This window comes from Actinia tenebrosa, unplaced genomic scaffold, assembly GCF_029948245.1.
Source record: "Actinia tenebrosa isolate PJP-AT-01 unplaced genomic scaffold, QUT_ActTen_1.0 PGA_scaffold12__29_contigs__length_12842862, whole genome shotgun sequence".
NCBI lineage: Eukaryota > Metazoa > Cnidaria > Anthozoa > Actiniaria > Actiniidae > Actinia > Actinia tenebrosa.
Window position 1 is genome coordinate 530,685 of NW_028292572.1, and position 23,049 is coordinate 553,733.

At 36.6% G+C, this 23,049-nt stretch overlaps 2 protein-coding genes across 5 annotated transcripts in view; one reads left to right on the plus strand and one right to left on the minus strand.

The window, feature by feature from the left end:
• Positions 1-23,049, minus strand: part of LOC116302039 (copper homeostasis protein cutC homolog) — a 46,696-nt gene that overhangs the window by 5,752 nt on the left and 17,895 nt on the right. Inside the window, exons 9-10 of one of the 3 annotated variants that reach the window (XR_004197809.1) lie at positions 10,485-10,662; positions 7,751-7,815 (exon numbers count right to left, since the gene is read on the minus strand). The gene's annotated coding sequence lies outside the window, so the exon portion shown is untranslated. Of the gene's footprint in view, positions 1-7,750; positions 7,816-10,360; positions 10,663-23,049 lie in introns of those variants that run through there. The other 2 variants (XR_004197810.2, XM_031711232.1) reach the window with 2 other exon arrangements.
• LOC116302035 (uncharacterized) lies at positions 8,481-14,571 on the plus strand. Of its 2 annotated transcripts, XM_031711225.2 has the most exons (10): positions 8,481-8,583; positions 9,181-9,539; positions 10,080-10,218; positions 10,918-10,995; positions 11,533-11,619; positions 11,973-12,035; positions 12,476-12,520; positions 13,055-13,366; positions 13,476-13,807; positions 14,324-14,571. In XM_031711225.2, exons 1-10 carry the CDS (start codon positions 8,535-8,537, stop codon positions 14,468-14,470), a joined length of 1,611 nt encoding a protein of 536 aa, XP_031567085.1. In that variant the 5' UTR covers positions 8,481-8,534; the 3' UTR covers positions 14,471-14,571. The 2 variants fall into 2 exon arrangements, with proteins under 2 accessions (XP_031567085.1, XP_031567084.1); XM_031711224.1 differs by lacking the exon at positions 8,481-8,583 and having other exon boundaries at positions 9,077-9,539.

Consider the following 23,049-nt stretch of genomic DNA (forward strand, 5'->3'; position numbering starts at 1 on the left):
TAACAAAAAACAATAACCGCCAATCACTATCGCATCCTCGGGAATTCAGGGATAAAGCTCCCAGAAAAAAATAGCCCTGGGCATGAATTCTGAGAGAGCTTGTTCCAGAAGTCCAAATTCAAAATAACGCCATAACATGTTTGATTACGAATACTTGATGCTTATTGTTGGTCGACCGCAGCGGGTTAACCAATCAGTAAAGAGATTAATTCGGACTTCCGAAACGATCTCTAACAGACTTCGTGTCCAGGGGTATTTTTCTGGGAATGTGAAACCCCTGGGTTAGGATGTCGCTATTAATGCGCGCATCATCGGTCAGGCGGTGGTCCCCATCGGTCTCAGTAGCTTTTCGGTGACGTTATTTTAATAAATATATGCATCTAATTGCAAAGAGGTTGTGATGTAAAAAAGTAAATTACAAATTGCAAATTAGGATATTAGCAATGTAGACTTTATCTTGCATATTATATTCATCTCCAACTACTCAGCCGTAAAATAAAAGCTCCCCTGAGCAATTTGCAATCCAAGGCTGTACACGATTAATATGTCTAACAAGAGTTATCAATTTTATTTATATGAAGATATAAATTGATTCTTATTTGATATTTTAGTATGATTTTGCTAATTCCATCTGACAAAGTTCTTGCAAAGAGATGTGTGGGAATGTGAACGAGGTACAGACACAGAGGATTTATGCACAGAGCGCCAATGCGCACGCGTGACGAGAGATTAAGCTGCCGAAGCGGCGTTTAAAAGGTTAGGAATCTTTCAGAATGCCGCCCTGAACGTAACATCTGCTACAACTAAGCTGTATGTAATACTCAAAAATAAAAGTAGTTACGAGATAAAAAAAAGTTCTGTAGTTGATCTTCAATTCTCGGTTAGATTGGAGATGCCCATGCTCAAATAAAGCACTCTTTTGATTATCAACCATGTAGCGGCGCTTACACATGACATGCATTACATTGCTCCTACCAGCAAAATCTTCCTTTTACACAAACGTGACTGTAATAGCGCGGTGGCGTTACAAGCAGAGAAGGTGTAATTACTATACCACGTACGTAGTCACTGAACTCACTCTATGTTTGGACGAGAAAACGTCACGTAAAGGACACCAGAACTTCACGACTCCAACGACTAACCCTTTCAAAATTATCAGGGATGCCAAAGAACAGGGCCTGGAAGAGGGGGTTCCAGATTCCGAATCACGCACTATCTTTCCCGAAATCTCGCGTTCCGCAGCATTTTGCCATCGACGACTACATTTAACATATTCAAAGGCGTTTGAATTTTTATTTTAATTATTGTTTCCACGTTTTTGCCGAAAATCAGAAAGCAAAATACCTTGAGTGATTTCCGGTTATTACAGAATATCTTAAAATAATGTTACAGATATTCTGAAAGAATAGGTTCGGGTCAACTGAGTAGTTAGACTAACCGAGAAGATGGCCCTTTGGAAACCACATCCCGGACATTGAATCCAGCAATTCCCGAGTCATGGCCGATGCCAATATCTCGAATCAAGTGTGTAAGAAATTTTTCTAGTTTCACGGATCCCGCGCTATATTTTATCCGTTTCCTGGCTCCTGCGAAAAACCTTTCAGACTACTCTGAAAGAAATTCTCGATGGAATTTTTGCCATGTTGGGGTGACAAACTTCGCGGTTGCTCTAGATCAGATCCTGATCCTTTAAATTGTGGGAAAAGTTTGGCGGGCGCCACCATGTTTTTTCTGTACTCCGTTGTATGTGTTGTATGATGGCATTAGTGAATATATTTTGATGTTCGCACGAAGCTACCGATCAAGAAACACCAGCGGCACTTTGGCAAATTGCCTAATTGTTGTTGGCAATTAATTTGTGCCAAATTCAAATTATTTCAAGTAATTACTCTAACAGAAAAGCAAAGTAAATCAGGGAAAATATGAATAAAGCGAGCAAAACAGAAATTGCAAAATTTTTATTCGATTTTTTTGGATTTTATTTCTAATGAAAAGCTAAAGAAACAAAAATGAACTTGTTTGTAATTAAAAATTGGCAAATTATAAGGTTGAAAATGAAACAAAATTAATAATAGTAAGGGAAAAAAGAAATAACGTAAAAAAAATGACAGGCAGACATGGCTTGAAGAAGGGAAGCAAGCAAGCAATTGCTAGCAAGCACTGAGCAGAGAAAGAAGGAAGATAGGACGAAAGGAAGAAATCAATGGAGGAAGGAAAGAATGTGAAGCATATAACTTACAGTGTTGAATTGTAGCTTTTGTACTGAACCAAAGCTACAGGAAAACAACTATCGGGTAAATATTTGACTTTCATATGGTATGATCTCTTTTTGCTGATACCTAAACATCCCTTGATGGTCTGACTTATTGGTCGGTAACTTAAGACTACGGTACAAGGATTTAAAACCGTATGCAAAGACAATAAAGTATAGCTTGTTTTAACGATATCAATGCTAAATGACATCGGGATACGTACGCAAATGAAAGTAATAAATACAGCCAGTATTGAGAGTTGCAGCAGCACGGAAAAAGCTATTCGTTTGGTTAAGGATGTAGTTCCATTTAAAGCTTTTACAGGGTTGTTAAATGTGAACATGTTTGTGTCTTTTACGACGCGAAGATTTTTTAGTATCAGTAGACTGGTAACTAGGGTGACCAATATTGGGAGTAGGACAACGATGATGAAATATCGTTTGACTGGAAAGTTTAGAGAAGAAATGAAGATATAGCTTGGAGGGCAGTTTGTCGTTGAAAACTTTCTTGTCAGAGTAATAGCATCTGGTATTGAGAGGAGTACGCAAATCATCCAAATTCCAATTGCTATTGCTTTTAAAACCGCAGTCTTAGCAACGCGGAGCGGGAAAATCATGCACCAGTAGCGTTCCACTGTTGTGAATGCAATCTGATAAAAACTAACCAGCATTGAAAACTGGAGGACTATGCAAGCGCTTAGAGATATAATAGCCGCTCCAGAAGTACCATACAACATGTAAAAATTCATTCCCATGAGACTTGAACTTTCCACTGCATTGGAGATCGAATGGTGGATTATGAATACGTAGGTAATGGAGTGAGAGCGCACCAAGGACCTTACTGTATAAGGTGTGCTTCGTCTTCCCTTGGCTTGTCTCTGTGCTTTGTTATTCAGCCTAAGGGCTGCAAATCCTACCACGATGTTTAAAACTGTTGCAGCGATACCAAGAAGTATTCCAATATAGCTTGGTACGATGGTTGTGCCACTATTGGAATTACAGCGAGAACTATTATGCATGGACTTATTGGTCATGGTTTCGCCTGCAAGAATCAAAGAGAATTATGACTTCCAAGAAATAAAGTATATTTTAAATAGTAAATTCAGATGCTGTAGATCCGTTCTCAAATCTACGGTTGTTTTATTCAGGTTTAGATTCAGCTTTTTCTCCAGATCATGCTAAGAAAAAGCGGCTTACTTCGTGGCTATGCAAAGAAATCAAAATTGTTTGAAATATAAAGTTAGCTTCAAATGGCAAAGCGGCAGAGGAATGAATGACTGACCTTTTGATCCAGGCAAAATCGATGCTTTGCTTGTTCGATCGATGTTGTTACTGTCGGCATTTAAACAACTGCACTTTCATCCCTTGCAAACTCCATATAATAATTAGACGTCACTACATCCGTATTATTTTTTAACTAGCTTCGTTTAAGACAATGACGCATTAATTGGTAAACTAATTGCGTCAAGAGCACTAATTCAGCAGTTTTTTTTAAAATTGTTATTTGAGTATTTTCTTTTTCATTTCTCTATTTTTTTAAATCAAATGTAACAACATTCCAACATTTCGAAGTTAGCCTGTGTTTATAATTTGATTTTTCCCGAAATTCCTTTGCATAAATTTTTTTATTGATTATTCTATGTCATGTAATCACAAGTAATTAAGAAAAGCAGTAAAAAGGGGCCGATCGACTAGTCAGGCGTGTTTGTATCTGCCGATCTGTTAGATGCATTTGTATTTGCCCTAGCAACCCAATTTTGTATATTTTTTTGCCCGCTAATCCATGCGTGAAATTTTCAAAGCATGAAAGGCTGAACCAAGTGTCTTACTTAATTCCATTAAGATGTTGCATGGTTATGCCATGCCAGGAACTCCATTCCTCAACCCAGAACACAATGAAAAAAGGATTATAATAAAAACACACAAATAATAAAACATAAATTGAAATAAACATTGCTTGGAATCTTCATTCTGTTCCAAAATCCTAGCCAAGTACATTCAGATTTCGTTGCCAGGACAACAAGATAAATCAACACTAAGTGATCGTTAAATGGGTAAGTTTTAAAGCTTAAATTAGTGCGATGTGTTACCAAGCAAAGAATGCCAAGAATGGTTTGGTTTGATTTTGTTTCCTCTTTTTTCTCTTCATCAACAGCATCATCATCATCATTATCGTCATCATCATCATCATCATTAATATCATCATTAATATCATCTTCATCATTATCATCATCATCATCACCATCATAATCATCATCATCATCTTCATCATCATCCTCATCCTCATCATCATTATCATTATGATAATCTAGAGAAAATGCCTTACTACACACTTATTACTTATTATTTACTTCAAGCGAAAAGACACGACTTTAAGAATGGCAATAAATGTCGCCGCTAAATTTTTAAAACAATGTTAGTCGCCCAAAATATATGTGAAAGCAAAGGCGAAGACGAAAACGATATTTAATATTTTTTTATTTAAAGAGGGGATAATATTTTTTGGGGGAATTAGTTTTTACCTCCACGGCTCCGCTCTCTATGAGCATGCGCCCGTGCAAATTTAAATTTAAAGAAACTAAGCATTTGACGCAACTTTAACTAATTCAAACGATTTATCGACGGTCTTGGGTAGTCTTCCTTGATTTTGACCAATCAAATACCTGAAAATGTCCCTTTTTATGGCATGTTCACCTGCTTAGTGACCTTTCGGAAAAGAACACAGCTACAACCAGAACAATTTGACGCACTTTAATGAATAATGTATTTGAAGACCTACAAGGCTACACAGCCAAGTCTGATAAAAAACGAACAAGCCGGAATATAAACAGCCACCTTCAAAAAAATCGCTCTTATTTTTTTAATTTAATGGCAAGAACAATTGAGGTTGATTTCCTACTTATATCATAATAGGTAAGCCATGAAAAATTTACTAAGTTATATTTATAATTCAGCCCTTTTTGTTTTGGTTTCAAGGACACTTGCAATTTCAATTGGCACCTTTTATTTGGATATATTATCACATTTGTTCGTCTAACAGTAGAATTTGGAAAAAAAAAAAGATTCTATTTCGATACCAGTTACGTCAGGGCGTTCCAAATCAAAAATATGAAATTGGAGAATAAATCAATGTCAAGGCCTTATCAGGCATCCTAGAAAAAATACTTATTTTCAACATACACGACATTAATTTCATAATCAAATATATCATGTCAAATACCTCGCAAAGGATAGAGTGCAAACCATACATCAACGAAATAGTACAAACTAATTAGTGCAAAATAGCACCAATGAAACAATTGAAAACAAAAGAAATAGATTTATTAAATAGATAGCGATTAAATAGATAGCGATGAAATACCAGGTTTTCTCTAGTGTCGAAAACTTGATATCTTTCACCGGTGTAAGATATCATATCTTTCACACGTGAAGATATCGCTGTTGAATCGGCTTGCTATTTTAATAAAGAATTTTTCTGCTTTTGTTTTATTTAAGTTTCATCGATATCTATATAATAAACAGAACATTACATGGCCGCTTGGAGATACGAATTTTATCTATATTTTATCTTCGCTGCGCTCACTCGTGAGATATCAATTGAACACTCGAAGATAAAATTCGTATCTCCGCGCGCCCATGTAATATCCTCTATGTGTTTAAGGTGGCTGACTACTTTTCAACATTCGATTTGAGCCCACGATGTGCGCGCTCAAAAACCGTTGACTAATCTTCACGATTTTATTGAAGAACCATACACGTTTTGAACCTCAAGAGGACAAAACCCTCAAATTTTGCACGGAACCATAATGCTATTTAGTTTTTATTCTATTTTACGGATATATGGATTGCACTCTAGGTCGTAGAGCAGCTTTCGCATGACTGTGAAGAGCTCAGTGCCGTAAGCTTGCAGTAAACGTGATGTTTCCTAGAATATGAATTGGCTGATTTTTTTCTCGTGCAATTTGATTGCTCTGGCAGTGCCGTGACCTTGGTGTGATCGTGTCCGCGCCGTGCTCATTTCGTGTTTCGGGTATTGGATTGGATATAGAGTAATTCTCGAGCATTTTGATTGTTCTGGCGTATCCCTTGCCGTTTCACTGCCGTGTTCGTGCCTCCGTCTTTTCAAAGTCATACGAAAATTCTCTAAGTTAGTCATCGTACGATATATAGTTAGTCTATTGGCTGGATATTATGTCATGATTTAGCAATAGAAAACGAGCTCTTTTTTCCTCTCCTCTGACATAAAGAATCTGAATGCTGGAGTAAGAGTTTGGGTGTTAAACTGAAGACTGTTCTTATTGATATACTGTTTTCTGATTGTCTAAAAAACAGTAAACAACCAAAACATTAAAACCCACACCAATAAACGCCGTTAAGGTTTTCCTCATTTCCTTCTAAACTCCGGTGGAATACAGGAAGAGAGATTGTTTTGTGACGACCCCAGTAGAGATATTCCAGATTGTCCTAGACTTTGATTAAAGCCTAGGATTCGTTTAGGGATCTCTTTATTTCTTCGGGCTTGCCAAATGAAACGCGGATTCTTAGTGATGGTACTGCAGCTACTGTGGGCTTAAACATGCGCTTTAATGATCATGATACACTAATACAAGCATGTTGACATGGGGGCTTAGATATTTCGAAGAAACGAAAGAATTACATTCATAATTATACAGTTTCTCATTAATCCCATATAGGTAACTGTCCAATTATTTTCTTTATAGTACACTCAACAAAATTACTCGACTCTGATTGGTCGAGAGGAGTACAATTATAGCGTTAATTGTACTCCGTAGGAGTACCGAATTAAGTCGCTATGGCAACAAGGCCAAAACAATGTCAAAACAATTATTTTCTATCATTTTGTACTTAAAAAACATAAATAAAATTTTAAAGCCGTAAGAACTAATCTTTTTTATGCATTTCAGTTGCACGATGGACTGAAAATCGGCCGCCAAATAGACAAAGATGAACGGCGTCGCTTCGAATTTTTTACTGAAATTTTGTTGAGTGAACTATAAACAAAAAATCACACGATCTTCTCGTACAATTTGGAATTAATAGACACTCGTATTGTTTTGAAAGTTCTTTAATTGCACTCGCCTAAAGGCTCATGCAATTATAAGAACTTTCAAAACATTACTCGTGTCTATTAATTTCCAAATTGTACGAGAAGATCGTGTGATTTCCTATACTAATTGGACAGGTCTTGTTGATATGGGATTAATCAGGCAGCTATATAATCAACAGGTAATGGGATTTCATGCTCTCCAATCAAGAAATAGTTAGACTCGAAAAATCCCTCTGAATGCCAAATTAGTGGACTCGGCCTACAACCTCATCCAATTTTGTCCGGTCCTCGGAATTTTCCTCGTCCAATTATTTCTTAATTGGACAACATGGAGTCTTATTACATATACTAAACAATATTTTTTTAATATCAAAAATTGTACCTTTGAGTACCTTTAAAACATCTTTTATTTTATCGATATCCTGAATGAAGCAGGCTCTACTCCCGCCACGCCACCCTTGAATCTACGCATGTACAAGTAAGACAACCTATATCTCTGAAAACAGAAACAGCAACCTAGATTAATTTAAATTCATCCGTTAGCTTCCTAACGCTTCAATATAAACGATCGATTTCCTGGAAAAAAGCTTTGGTCTGATCCATGTCAGGGCACAACTAACTTACAGATGGAAGAAGGAAGGCTGAAAATAAAAAACCACCAAAAAAAAAGAGATCAATGAAGAGACCCAAAAATCTCCACTGTCATGTAATGCAGACCCATGTAATAAAGACCCAGAGAGTGGCGAGTGTGCATGTACTACCGCTACACGACCTTTGTACAAGTAAGACACACACCCCCTGAAAACTATATACCAGCCTACATTTACGGCACTTCATGGGACAGTTTCGCATCGCTTTTTCATAGCTAATGGTGGTATTTAATTTCATTTTACATCTCAACATAATTGTTTTACATTTTACTTTAGAGTGGTTCCACTTGAGTTTTGAGCACTTTAATACGTCGTCTATGATCAATAAGAGGACCGACAATGGAAATCTATTAGTGCTTTGTTATTTACACACGTGCCACTTATAGACCTCATAGATAATTTCCTCCCACACCCGGCTGAAGGAAAAAACAGGAATCGACTGTCAAGAGTCCCAGTTCACATGTTAGTGTTGTTTCTCAAGACATTCAGTTCTTTCTTCTTTTTGTCTTTCAGGGTTTGGTTTTCATTACATCTATCATCAATTATTTTCTAGTTGAGTTAAACAATGTTATTTATTATCATCGTTAATCTGTTCCTGTCGTTCTTCTCATTCGGTAAGTGAATTACGATTTTGGTTCCTTGATCTTTAGAGAAATTTCACGAGAGCAATGTTATAGGCCAGAAATAAACTCGATGTTTCTTAAAAATCATTTTTCAAAGAACGGGAAATATCTGTTGCTTTGTCCTTTAAAATCGCGGCGAAACCTCTGGATACTGGATTATTGTTAAAAAAAGATATTTTATCAATGACGGTATCAAAGTAAGTTTTAAGTCACTTTTGCATAAGTTAATGAGGGGTTGGTCCATGAGACTGACTGGAGCAAATGGCCCATTGCTTGATATTAATCACCTGAACGTAATGAATTTCATGAAAAGAAATACCAACCCACATTTTAACGGCAAATACTGCTCTCAATCATCCATGTGCATTTATATGATGAGTTTGCCTTTTAGCCGGTAAAAATTTAACACGAGACCGAATTAAAATGACAGCTATTAATAGCAACATATTTGCTATTTCAAGTTTAATTGAAAAAACTGGATCGAGTTGGCATTGCAGCGCATTGTAGGACTGTTTTAACTCAAACCAATGCCTAATATCATAGTACTAGTCGTGCAATCTGTCACTGACTATTGCATTTTTTTCACAGCTAGCTGCCAGGATGGTTTTGACACAAATTGCCTAGATGCCCACAATGAATATCGTAAAAAGCATGGATCTCCACCACTGAAATGGTCGGCATCCTTAGCCGCTGATGCCCAAAAGTGGGCAGACCAGTTAGCGAAAGAGGACAAATTTGAGCACGATATGAAGTCGGTGACGTCGAAAAACCAAGGCGAAAATCTGGCTTATTTTTCTCCTCCCAAGAAGAAATGCATGGGGGCTAAAAAAGATGATTGTGTTCAGTGTTCAGAGATGGTAGCCGATTGGTACAATGAAGTCAACGATTATGATTTTAATACGGGGAAAGCTAAAGCTGGAGGAAAAGTATACCTTCATTTCACGCAGGTACTGTTGAAATACATCGGGACTTTAGAATTTCGGTCAGCTCTAGCAGTTTTAGATATTTTCAAATCGAAAAAAAGAACGAAAACTCGAGTAAAAAAATTGATGAGGTCAGCCATCAACTCGACTCGACTTCAGTAGTATTTTGAATACCCATTTTTTCCCACTGGGCCACGGTTCCAATGAATTGGTTCAAATTAGAAGCGAAAAGAGAGCACCGGATATAAAGATTATGTTCCACTTTAGTTCGAAGTCGAAATTGCGGGATAAGTGGCAGGTGCGGTCTGGGGGCCAACTAGTCTCTCCCCTTATGCTTTCGGGATAGATCATTATCCTGCATAATCCGTGCGCTCAAATGCTGTCTGAGAGCAATTTACAAGCTATGAGGTCTCTCAGCTCTGCAATATCTCTCCATTTTGTTTCACGTCATCTGTATGTTAATGGCTGTCTACCCAGTGTTACCCAGACTCCGTGTGACAAATGTGTGCCCAAACCTCACTCATTTCTTTCAAGGGATATCCGAAAGTTTTTATTATTTTTTAGGTTGTATGGAAGGCGTCAGTAGAGTTGGGTGTTGGCGTTGGAATCAGCCAGACGTATGGGTTTATCACAGTTGCTCGATACAGTCCCCGAGGCAATATGGGCAGCGCAGAAGATTTTAAAAAGAATGTATTACCAGAAGGTTAGTATTTTCTAAACAGACTCTCAGTTTGTGGCTAAATAACAAAGATTAAAGAGTGCAGAAGAACTATTAACAATACAATAGCCCTTTTTCCAATACTGCTGTGACCCTCAATTACAGAGTCATTCGCACAAGTTTAGTCTCTCGATAGCCTCGTTTTTAAAGAGCCCGGAAAAGAATGTGCAGCTCGAACAATACCAATGTTTTGAAATCTCAATGCCTTTTAATAGTATTTATTAATAGCTGAATTATGAACGAGGCCTAACCTGTGCAAATGGGTCTGTTGCTCATCAAAACGAGCAACAGCCAGCCAGCTCACAGTTTGGTAGACTCCAGCCTTGCTTGGTTTTCTAATCCAATCAGTGGCTTGTGTTTATGTTTGTGGGCGACCCTTCTGGTATAAATCTTCAAAGTGTCGTGCTTCGATATGATTCAGCGTTGGCCCTAAACGAAAAAATATTAAAAATCATTATCAGTGTGGGTGTTTGTCATGATTCGAAAGTTTTAACTACTTCAGCAACCCCCAACGCACTTTCTCTTTTCATCTTTAATGTATCATTTGTATAACTAAAACTTATAGTTTGTAATTCTTATCTAAGTACCATGTAAATTAATTAATATGTGTAAATAATAAAGAATCTTAAGTCTAAAAGTTTAAGAGTCACCAATCCTACAATTAGCTGGATCTTCTTTCCACAGGAGCAGTTCCTTCTAGCGGACCAGGCACCACTCCTCCAACTACGCCCAGTATGACAAAAACCCCTTCTGGTGCAACAGGTACGATATCATGCTAATTTTAACCTCACATAATTTACGTCATATCATGATCACGCGTCACATGGCTGCCATCTTGGTAAAAAGATTCGTTGCTTTTTGTTAAAGCAATCTTAAATGGGCCACAATAACAAACCATGAAAACAAATGCAGTTCTTTCAAGTTCAGTTTTTTAATCAACCTTAGTCCAAAATTTGAAAGATTAAAAGTAAATTGAGTATTGATGCCAAAAACGTCATATTCAGATCCTTGAATGCATCTCATGTGACAATGTTAGACTCGGATGTTGCTATTGCTTTAAAGTCTGTGCCAACTTCAACTCCAATTCCAATTTTCCAATATTAACTGATTTTGTAGTCTAGAAAGAAATGAGGCACTGAAAACGATCCTACGATGATTACATCGCTACCCAATGATGTCTCGATAGTCAGTAATTTTGACGTGATTTCTGCAAACGGTTTTCATAAAAGCATGTGCGTCTGTGCGGACTGGTTACAGTAGGAAACAAATCCCATAATTTGTAAATGTTTTCTCGGACAGGAGGAATGACATCATCAACTCCCGCAGGAACAACTCTTTCAACGACTTCAAGCACAATACCAAGCACATCTTCATCCAAGAAGCTAGGTAATTCAGGAGATAAAACGAAGAGACGAAAGGGAGAAGTCATATAGCTTAAAAATAGATTCAATAAAAGAATGGAATGGAAGTGGAATTATGGAAAAAGAAGGAAGAAAGGTTTGATGGATGAAAGATGCATGGATCGAAGGCAGATGAATGGATGGAAGGATTGATTAAAGGGTGGATGGGTAGAGGGATAGATGGACGAAGGGAGACAGAGATGGGGGGAGGGATCTATTGAGGAAGAGACATGGATGGATGGAGATAGGGAGGGAGGGAGAAAGCGACGGAGAATAGTAGGATAGATAAAGATGATGGCTTTTTTAAGAAAGCATTTGCTATTGTATTTCTCATCGAAGGAAGCAGTAATTGTGAATATTTAATAATAACAACAGTAACCAAGCAACAGAAGATCATTCAGAGTAAGTTGCAAGATTATATTCTGTAATATACAAACTTACACAAAATAGAAGGCTTGACAGTTGTAAAGGCATGGCTGGAGTTGAGCTTTTGTGAGATGGTTAAAAAACCCATGGCCTTTACGCTGCTATCCCTTAATCTTGTATCCCATTATCGTCTTAAGGCGCGATTATATGGAGCAATTTTCTCTGCAACTTGTCTTGCAAAAAGAGTGTACGCGGAGAAACCATCGTTGCCAAAAGTAGAAGCGAATTCTACTTCTTGTAACGATTGCGCAGTAGGATACACGTTGCAATGCTCCAAGCAACTTGTGTTGCAACGCGAAACAATTTGCAGAGACAAATTGCTCCGTGCAATCGCTCCTTTAGAATCAATGTCATCTCGTAACATACACTTGATGAATTTCGTGCATTCCTTAACCTCTTTAACAATGTTTTCACAGAGTGCAATGGAAAACCAAACGTGACTTTCGTTCCTTTATCAACAGGTATATTATTCTCTGCATTAATGCTAAATTCCTTTGATCGTGATCCCGTTTTTCAAACTTCCGTTCAATCTAATTACGTTCACATATTTTTACCCCACACTATCGTGTATACTTTGCAATAAGACCTGTTTACTCACTTCACTGATAGATTAGAAATAAAACCAAAGTTTGAAAAACAAAGGATTGTGATGAATAAATAAAATAAAATCGACTTTATTTATAATGGGGGTGACAAGTAACACTAGCAACTGATAAACTTGTGGCCCTCTACTTTCAACGTTTTTGGATGGGACGGCATCGCCATTTTAAGTAATAATGCAAGCCACATGAGGTTTTGACCATTAAAACTAATTTTTAGAACGAAGGCAGCAGCTTCTACTCAGTTATTTTAAGACCCTGAGATGTTACAAGCAGCGAGGCTTAAGCCACGATCTTCCGCACAATAGTCCGGTTCCCAGCAAGTATACAAGTAATTTCACAATAATAACTTCACAATAATAACTTAATCGTATTTGTTATATCTTAACTGATCAGCTGTAGGTGTTCCTCACCCTCCAACATCTCGAAGTACTTCGAGGCTTCCCACAACGGCTCCAGCACCCAACGCTACATCATCAACCAACTCGCCAAACACAGTTCAAACAAATGCCACAACAGCACTTGAATCGACTGCTTCACCAACTAAAATCCCAACAGGGGGGTCAACCGGTCCAACCACACCAACCCAATCAGTAGCATCTTCGGGTTCAACTACACTTACCCCGACAGGGGGAACGAAAGGACCATCAGCAACATCATCTGGTTCAACTACACTTACTCCGACAGGACCAACAGTATCCACAACAGGTCAGTTTGCCACACATTACTGTTTCTTAACTTATATTGATTCTAAGGATTCGGTTCTCTTACGTTCTGTACGTACGAATGATTTAAATAACTAATCATTATATTTCAGGTCCCACAATTCCATCCCAGAAGCCTAATAAAGTGGACAAAGACCAACATGACAAATCTCTCATGCTGATAAACCTTTATAGAGCAATGCATGGCTCAGCGCCATTATTCTGGAACGAACAACTGGCAAATGAATCCCAAGCTTGGGCAGAGAAGCTTGCTCAGAAAGGAACACTTGACCACGATACGTCAATGACAGACGGAGAGAACATTGCTAAGCTACCAGCAAGTAACAGTGATGTGATGAACGCGATAGATGCTTGGTATGAAGAGGAAAAAATGTTTGACTATAAAAACCCTGCATTTAGTAAGGCAACTGGACACTTTACTCAGGTAAACAGTTAGTACAGCTACAAAATCTAAAGCCTGCTCGAATAAAACTTTCATAGTTGGAAAGCACGCTGATAATGCGCCGTCCCTCAGCACTGTAGTTAGTGTTACTTGTTGGTTCTCTAACTGTGCTTCAAGGTGTTGCTCTCTAAGTTTTTCTCCTAACTTTAAAAAATAAATCCTTCTAAATTTCCAACCCGTTTATAGAACTAGGACCGGGGGTTTGTGAGTCACCCTCATAAAAGAAAGACAGTTTATTTTTATAAAATAACTGAGCCCTAACGCGCGAGCTGATTGGTCAACAATTAATGCCATTTTAGATAAGTGTATCTAAAAAGCTTACGCCTTTTTTTCATAAGAAAAATAAAACAGCATTTTTCGTTGATTTATGTGCTTGATATTACATGAAAGAGACATAAAACCGTTGTATATTTCTAAAATAAATTTTGTTAATATGTATTCCCCAATACAATGACAGATGCAGTTACAATGGTCATTCAATTTGAAATTTACTTGCAGCTTGTGTGGAAAGGTTCGAAAGAAATGGGACTTGGAATCGCTCCATCAAAAGACAATTCTGAGTATTATATCGTGGCACGGTTCAGACCATCAGGCAACGTACAAGGAAAATTTGCTGTGAATGTTGGACCCAAAGTATTGATGTGAACTGGGAAGAAATTAAGAATATTATTTCTTGTAGATACAGCAGTTGTTGTTGTACTTTTTGTACTGTATGGTTTTAAAATGAGCCTGGTAGTTGTAGTGTTGCCGCCGTGCAATATACTAATATACTTTGTTAATAAAATTGAAATAAATTGAAAAGAGTATGCAATTCACTTATTTTAAATCACTGTTGTTGCTTAACCAACAACCAATGGAGGAAACAGACAGACAGACAGTCAGGTTGGCAGGAAAACAAACAGACGAGATGGACTACTCGATAAATACGTTTGCAACGTAAATGCTTATAATAAAATACTAGCTAATCACATTTGAAAGTAATTTGTGGCCAGAGTTCTACATGCAACAATCCTTATTATCCCATCCAAAGACTACTAATTAAGTGCAATTATTTTAATAGCTTTTTGTAATATAGATAGTGTTTGATGATTGAGTACTGTATGGTTTCAAAAATATTATTTAGATACACTGAACAGATATGTGATATGTGCCGCAAGATGATCATGTGTTTTTCTTTCGTCGCTTAGATAACGCTTTAATAATTGATAAACATTTCTAAGAAATCCACAAACGAGTCAAAACGAATATGACATGACTTCCGGGAAATGTTCTTAATGTTAAAGGGGACTTCTTGTCGGGTTAACCTCAATCAGTAGAAATTTGCTGCGTTCGATGTGAAAAAATAAAATAAATATTAAGAGAAAAATATCATACGCCCACTACACTACAAGCACGTTGGAAATGCGTACGGTCACTGAATTATATAAGGAAACAGTCATTTTGAAATTGTTATTAAGGAAGAGGCTTCTTTACTTCGACTTTTTATTATAAGGTGTTCAAGCTCCTTATATACATTCCCGTCAATTATTTATGCTTTATACACAGAAGCAGCTCAAACAAGTTTACTTTCACGTTTTTAATTCCTCTTAAGAAATATGATATCTTTTTTCCCGTACGACTCCGTAGTATGTATGAAACGATGAAAGGATAAGCTTTCAACTATTAATGCTGTAAAGGTAACGTGTAGCTTAAGGCATAGAAAAAACTGAGCTATTTGGAAAACAAAGGAGGTGTTTGCTGCTAATGCGCTGCTTCTTACCGCTATTCATGGTCATGGCCTCGATCGATCGATCCACGAACACGCCATCATATTTGAACCTCTTTGGGTAGAGTTGACTGTTGCACGATGGCTTTCCGGTTCCCATATTTGCGAAAATCAACTCAACTTCTAAGTTTTAATCCGGCCGAGGCGTCTAACACTTTAGGCATGAGCCTCTGGATCGAGAGACGCAGGAAATCTATTTTGATTATGTCTTCCTCTTCTTGCTAAATTACGGATCAGAATAGACAGCCCTTGCATGTTCCGTTCTCAGGTAGAACACTTTTGAACCAATCAGAGCGTGATTATATAATAATATAAAAATAGTCATGGATTATAGCATCATAATGATTATTTTTATAATTTTTATGGGCGGAAGACAAAACAGATACGACAGGCCACTGCACTAGGTAAATCTACACCTACAGTTCCTTACAACAGATATATTTTCTAACGATTATTTTGCTAGGGCGTTGTTTCGGAGACCAACAGGAATGCAACGGATGCATAAGAAGTATTCAATAATGTGTGTTACTTATGTTGCGCCATTTTCCATTCATAATATGATCAAATGATCAGTTTATCATATATACCAATAAAACGTTGGTACATATTTTGAAGTAATAGACCCCTTGCAGCACGTCGGAATGCAGCTTAATTTGGAGGGCATAACAATATGTTTCCAATTCTCATGAGATTGAAATTCTTTTGCTTTGTCCTCAAAATTGAGCTGCTTTGAGGTCACATGCAAGGGGTTTATAATAAACCTCTTTACCTTGGACGTACTGTTGTTCATTTCAGACCACGAGTAATTTTTTTTTCTGGAATGAGATTCCCATGCGCAAACGTCAAGCAAGGGACAACACTCATCATAGTAAAGAGGTCTATTCTTGCTACTCGCAAAATGCAGGGAAACTGTCATAGCAATGAAGGAGATACCACTTCCTTTAATTCTGTATGAGTGCAATAGTCTAGTCTAAAAATAACTTGAGTATTCGGTAGGCGAATAGCGTAATCAGAGTTTCCTTTCATTTGATACTGATACATATACATATTAACCATCATGGTGATGAACAATTCTTATGAAGGGTGAAAAGACGGGAAAATCCTAAACAATAAACAATAAACCAATAAACCAATCAATATCGCAGCGTGTGTTGAAAGGCGAACATTCTGCGTTCTTGTTTTATAGTTCCTGGAAGAGGTGTTTGTTATGAAAAGAAAGGCGCTTCTCACTTGTGGTAAGGTGGGTGGAGGTGACCCTTTTAACGAATGGTACCCGAATTTGCCATGATAACAGACATTTTGCATGATGGCGACATTTTACTACCACTAGCAGAATGCTTCAGGAATATTATTATTCATGAGAATGCAAAGACAATTTATGCTAATAATAAAAAATAAAAATAAATAAATAAATAAACAAAAAAAAAAAAAAAAAAAAAAAAAAAAAGGAAGAAGGAAGATATAATACAGGGGTATCTGTGATTGGTGATGTTAAATGATAACCGTTTTCATGCATACCATGTTTATTATTAGAAAAATTACATGTAACCAAAAAAATGAAGTTCGAGTTTCTTCTAGAATTTCCTAGAATTCAAATCAAACCATTATGGTGTCGGTTAATCCAGAGATGGATCAGGCTAGCGTCGTACAAACATGCCTCTCTCAATCTACGACACCCTAGGGTAATTACGTCATCACATTACCATAGTAACATCACACGTGATATATGGCCATAGGTTGTTTTTCTGAAGGTTTCATAGATAAATAAAGATTTTTATCTTCCCTATGTAATCATTCCTCTTGTGTATCTAGTTACTGTTCAAGTATTCAGTATTTTAAAATTACTAGTCAAAATGCCTTCCTTATTACAAATATTACTGTTTTTGCGAGCCTATTTTGGAACCCATGCAGTTTACATTTCCTGCTTCAAAAACACCAAAGGAAAATCATTTCCTAATAGTTTCATAGATAGTTTTAAGCCTGGTAAAATGGGAATTGCAACTTGGTTATTTTTGCAAGATGGAATTGATCCACTCAGAAGGGAACCACTGCAAAAATGTGGCCCATTTTCTTACCAGTTCAAAACTCTGAAGAATTAAAGAAAATCAAGTTAATTAGAAAAAGCATTCTAGTCACTTGCTGGGACTAATTTCGTGTGGATTCCTAGTCAGCTAATCTAAACATGTGAATTAAATTGTGATCAAAAGACATGAATTTTGCTCAGTAAAACCTACACGAAAATGGTCAGGGATTTCGACCATTCTTAACTTCCTCCCTAAGATGAAGGGGTTTGTGTAAGTGTGGAGAGGTGGCGGACTAAACTCGAAAAAGAAAATTCAAATATTCCGGATGGGAAATTATAAAAAGAATCGAAGATGGAGTTGAAAAGAACAGAATTCTGATTTTAAATTTTAATGGCAGTATTTCGAAGTAACCTGATCAATCGCAATTGGATTCAAGGGTCATTGTCGCTTAATTTTAACAGAGAATAAATTTTCAAAAATCTTGTCTTTACTTTGCTGCCCAAAAAAACGAAGAGCCGGACTATTTCCCAAAAGTGTTTCTGGAACAAGTAAAACACATCTTAACACAATTAAATTTCATTACTGGTTTGTATAAAAAGAAGCGGAAGGGTTGACGTATGTAATTATGACAGACGAAAAATAATAAGGCCAAAGTTAAGGGGTTTAACTGCATGGCACGTGCATAAGTACCACCAAATTGATGTCTGCACGGGCTGTGTGTGTGTTCTAAACAAACGATCATTTCTTCATCACGTACACTATACTCCAACGTCCTTAACACTGAGAACAAAGGTCAAAGCTAATCGCTGTCTCATAGTCTATCAGAGATCATCCGAGATATCGGAGTTATTAAAAAACAATCTGATTTTTGAAAGTGAGCTGCAAACTAAAAAAGGGGTATCTTGCATGCGATTTTGAGGAAAGGAAGTAAGAAGAATCCAGATTAAGACATTTTCTTGCGTTTTGGTAATGAAAAGAATATTTTGAGATGTTTTGTAAGTAAACATAATTGAGGACAAAATCCTCGATTGACGTCATCATGAAATTATGATGACTTTCTAATTTGTCAAAGTTTCATCAAATTTTATAAAAGTTTAGCGGAAGCTAATCTATTATGCGAATATTTTCCCCCCGATCTCTTTCTTAAATTTACTTAACTTCCGTTCAATAAAATGTATCAAAAAATTCTTATTCGCTTTGACTGCTGAATCTCAGTTTGAGACAACCAGAACAAAGCAAAGCTCCCACTTTTCGAGACAAATCAAAAAGCTGTATTGGAAGTTAATGTTTGTGGAGCAAGGAAACTCTACTCACATATGAACATATGATGGCTCCAAGCCCGAGAAATAACATTAGCAGTGCACACAATCCGTACCAGAAGCTATAAAACGGTCTTGCTTTGACTAGAATTCTGTTTGTTCTGATATGACCAAACTTAAAAGTAATAGATATGTATATGTGCATGCCACTAGTACATTTTATCCATTATCCACACTGACTACCAAACATACATTAGATCAGTGATGCTTTGATTACACTGCACAGGTCAGTGGTATGTCGATTACTTGGGGAAGAAAAAGGAATGTAACGAAAAGATGAAAAGAAAAACTGCAATCGTCTTGCATTATATCATATACTCTCAACAAATATGCTACGATCAGTGTCTTAGTGTAGTAGGAAGGACAACAAAAAACAAATGACACTAAAGGATAGATTGTTTATGAGCAATGTAAACTAAAAATCTGTATTATTCCAGTTTGATCCCTGACATGATGTTTGTAATGAACAAGGATAATAAAATCTATATGAACTGCTCGGTGTAAAGATAACATATAAAAACCATGAATGTTTAGTACCTTAGAGGAAAAACGTACTTAACCTACTGACGTTTCGGAACTTGTGTATATTTATAGGCTTTGGTTGAGGTCGGCGAAGGCTAAAAAAATGATAAAAAGCACCCCTAACTCTAAAACAAAATTGCCGGTTATTTTTGATGCCTTATTGGACGTATGAGTCCTTCAATGGAGCAAAAACTTATAAACCCCTTATGAGTTTCTGATATTAGATAATGTTTTATTTGTATACCAAAATATACACAATGCAACGAGTACAAAGTCACAATATTTGGCATATAATCTTACAAGAAATATTATGCAGCACACATTTGACCCTCTAATTCTAGTTATAATAAATAGACAGTATACAACGACCGGCAAATCACTAAACAGTTTTGTGAAGTAAATTGTAATACTAATTCATGTGTCCTTCTAGCATGAAATAGAACTAACCTCTGTAGCACAACATTTCAATTTTGGAGGACAAAACAATAACATTTTACTCATGAGAAATAAAATTTATTGTATAGTTTTTGATATTGAGTTGATGCGGAGATTGTTTCAAAGGGCCCACCATATCAGATGTACTGTCTTTAGGCAAGAAAAACTACATTTCACTATAATAATCTGCAGCTTTATTTCCTTCTTTGACTGAAGATGTAGAGAAATTATGGCAATGATGGCTCTTCTTTTCCACACTTTTGAAGGAAAATCTCCAGGATTTGCTGTAAACTTCCCAAGTTACCGAGGCACAGGACATTCTTGTATTGTTAAATATGAAAAAAAATGATTTTATTGAGCTCTTTTTACTGAGAGTAGAGTTGAGTATCGTTGAGTATAATACCAATGTAATGAAAGAGTAGTAAAATCACTAAAAACTGATGCGGTAACAACATGAAAAAGAATGCTGTGGACGTTGTTGCATACTCAAAAAATGAGGAAATTCTGAAATTCTGGAAAAAGAACAAAATATCTAAAGTATGCCAAACAAGAATTAAGATGTGAATTACAAAGCACTGCCGAAGCCTCGCCCTTGAACTGTATTTACTGAAAAAACAGACATCAAATGTTTGACTATAGGCTCGGATGCCAAGAGAAGAAGTATAATGTGCTATTCTTAACCGCCGCAAGTATGGCATACTAAGAGTTAACGATATAACGACCGTTTAATGACCTAAAGTGGGATGGCGCTTTAACTCTTAAACTTAAAGAGTGGAAATAGAAATATTTTTTAAACTATGAAAAATCTTAATTTACTGTTAATCCATGAATAAAATCAAGAAAATTCATTTAGAGGTTGTTTGACTCTGAAAGTTCTAGTTCCTTTTTCAACGGCACCCCATGGAGGGGGAATTTTTTGACATGTCAAAAATCGTGGAAAAATCGATGAATAATTATTCCTTAACTCTGAGAAGGGAGTGTATATGATATTGTGTTAATCAAGTCGTCACGATGAAGGAAATAGAAATTCATGGAATGAAATAGCCAAATTTCAACATCCCAGAGTTTTTATCCGCTTTGCTATGGTTTTTATTTTAAGACTTTTACGCCATGAAAAAAGCAACTGCAATCCCAGGCGTAGAAAAAAGAAGAGTATATAAACTGAACAACGAAATGGAGAGAAAAGTAGCATTCAGCCAGAGCTAAGAAGAAGCCAGGAGTAACCCCTCAAACAACCTGTAAAATCTCTACCAGACGATTATACCTGACACACCAACTCTAGGTAAGCAATAGATTACCGTCTTCAATCTGATTAAGCTACTCTGATTTCTTGAAAAATATTTAACTATCATTACCGCTGTATTTATTGTTGAATATTTCAGCTAACTTGTCTGTACAAGTTTTGAACCTGTGCCAATTTTAAGCACCTTTTTCTTCTGAGGAAGGAAATGTTTTTAGTTTAAGAGTTGATAAATCTCAGTTCATATACTTTGTAAATTTCAAGCTAGGAAAATAATTCTAACCTCTTGCTTCATATGTTATTAATTTTGCTAACAAAACAATGTGAGATATTGAAACGTTTTTAACAGCAGTGCATACTAGTCTAGATCTCGGTTGATTGGTCTATACTCTGGCCCTATAACTTTTCTATTGTTTATCGTTGTTTCCTATAATTGAAAGATTCTTTTTTTATGTCCCTGTAACTCGTTTTGATATCACTGGTAATTTTTGGGGAAATATCTCTAAATGTTTTCGATCGAACCTATGTCCACATTGGAGCACTTTGTCCTCATCGGACCACTTCCTTGAAATACGTTGCTGGCTTTTGCTATGCCTTAATGGAGCACTTGTTGCTTTATTCCTTCCTACGAAGCAAAATATGTGATACAAGGACAGAAAAAACTCGCAGATTTTAAATTTTTTAACGATTCTTTCTCAAAATAAGGCCCAACCGTTGCTTTGTTTTATAAATCTATTAAGCTTTAGCTGTTGTATCACAGCGTGTTATCGATCACAGAAAGGGCACTCTTTACTTTTTAGTTTCTTACTTTAACCTGGAAAATCAACTTCCAACGTCGACACAGTGTCGTCATACAAGCTACTTGAGAAGAAAAATCAAGCATCGACCTGAGATAGAGCAAAGATGCTCAGTAACAAAATCATGTAAACAGCCTGGACTGCGCATGCTTCTTATAAACATATATAATCTTGTTATGCTTGGGCGTTTTCGGGATTCCAATTTCGAAAAGCAAATTTCTTTTAAGGTTTTATCGAAGATCATATCTTTTTGGTAAAAAGGAGACATGGCTAAAAAAGGAAAACTAAGAACGTGAGTCTTTAACAGAATTAAGAAAAATAATGATGAGATCTTTTATTGAGAATTTGTATGTACATTTCGATCTCATTGCAATGTCGTATTTTGAAAACATGCCATTATAATGTCCAAGAATTAAACTTGTGAAGTTTGCAGTACAAAAGTACTGCAAAATGCCAAAACTTTTCTCTTACTCTTAATATTTTCCCCCGTTTTTCCTAGAACTTAAAACCAACGCATCCTTAATGGCTTTCCATCACGAGGCAACTTTCTTTTGACAAAAAAGCGAACGTTAATCATAACAAATGATTTTTGTTTCTTAGAGAAATGGAATTGAAGAAAGTTCTTGTTTTCATGGTGATGGGCATCGTGCTTACAACGGTCATTGCTGCACCAACAACGCGTCAGACTGTAGTGACTGCGTCACAAAATCAAACCAGTACCAATGCTGTTTTGGTCAATCATTCTGGTGTCCCTCTAGGCCGCATGATGGTGAGGACAACTGGTTTTCAATTGCAATTCAGATTGATGTTGGACAATGCGAAAACAGCAAAAACTTTGGTGGGTACTAGAAAGTGAAATCTTTTGTGAATTAACATAATTAATCCTAATGCATAAATTCTATTTAAGAACTCGTGATTCTTGGACAACTAAGGCAATATTAATATAAACATTAGTTGAGGTTGGCGAAAACCAAATTCCATACATTAAACCACGGAAAAAAGCACAGGCCATGCACGATGCTATTCACCATTTATTGCTTGCCTGCAAGAAACCAAACTTTGGTTGTTTGCAGTTACTGGGATCTTTTTAAACTATCTTGCTTATTGGCTTTGGCCTAGCTC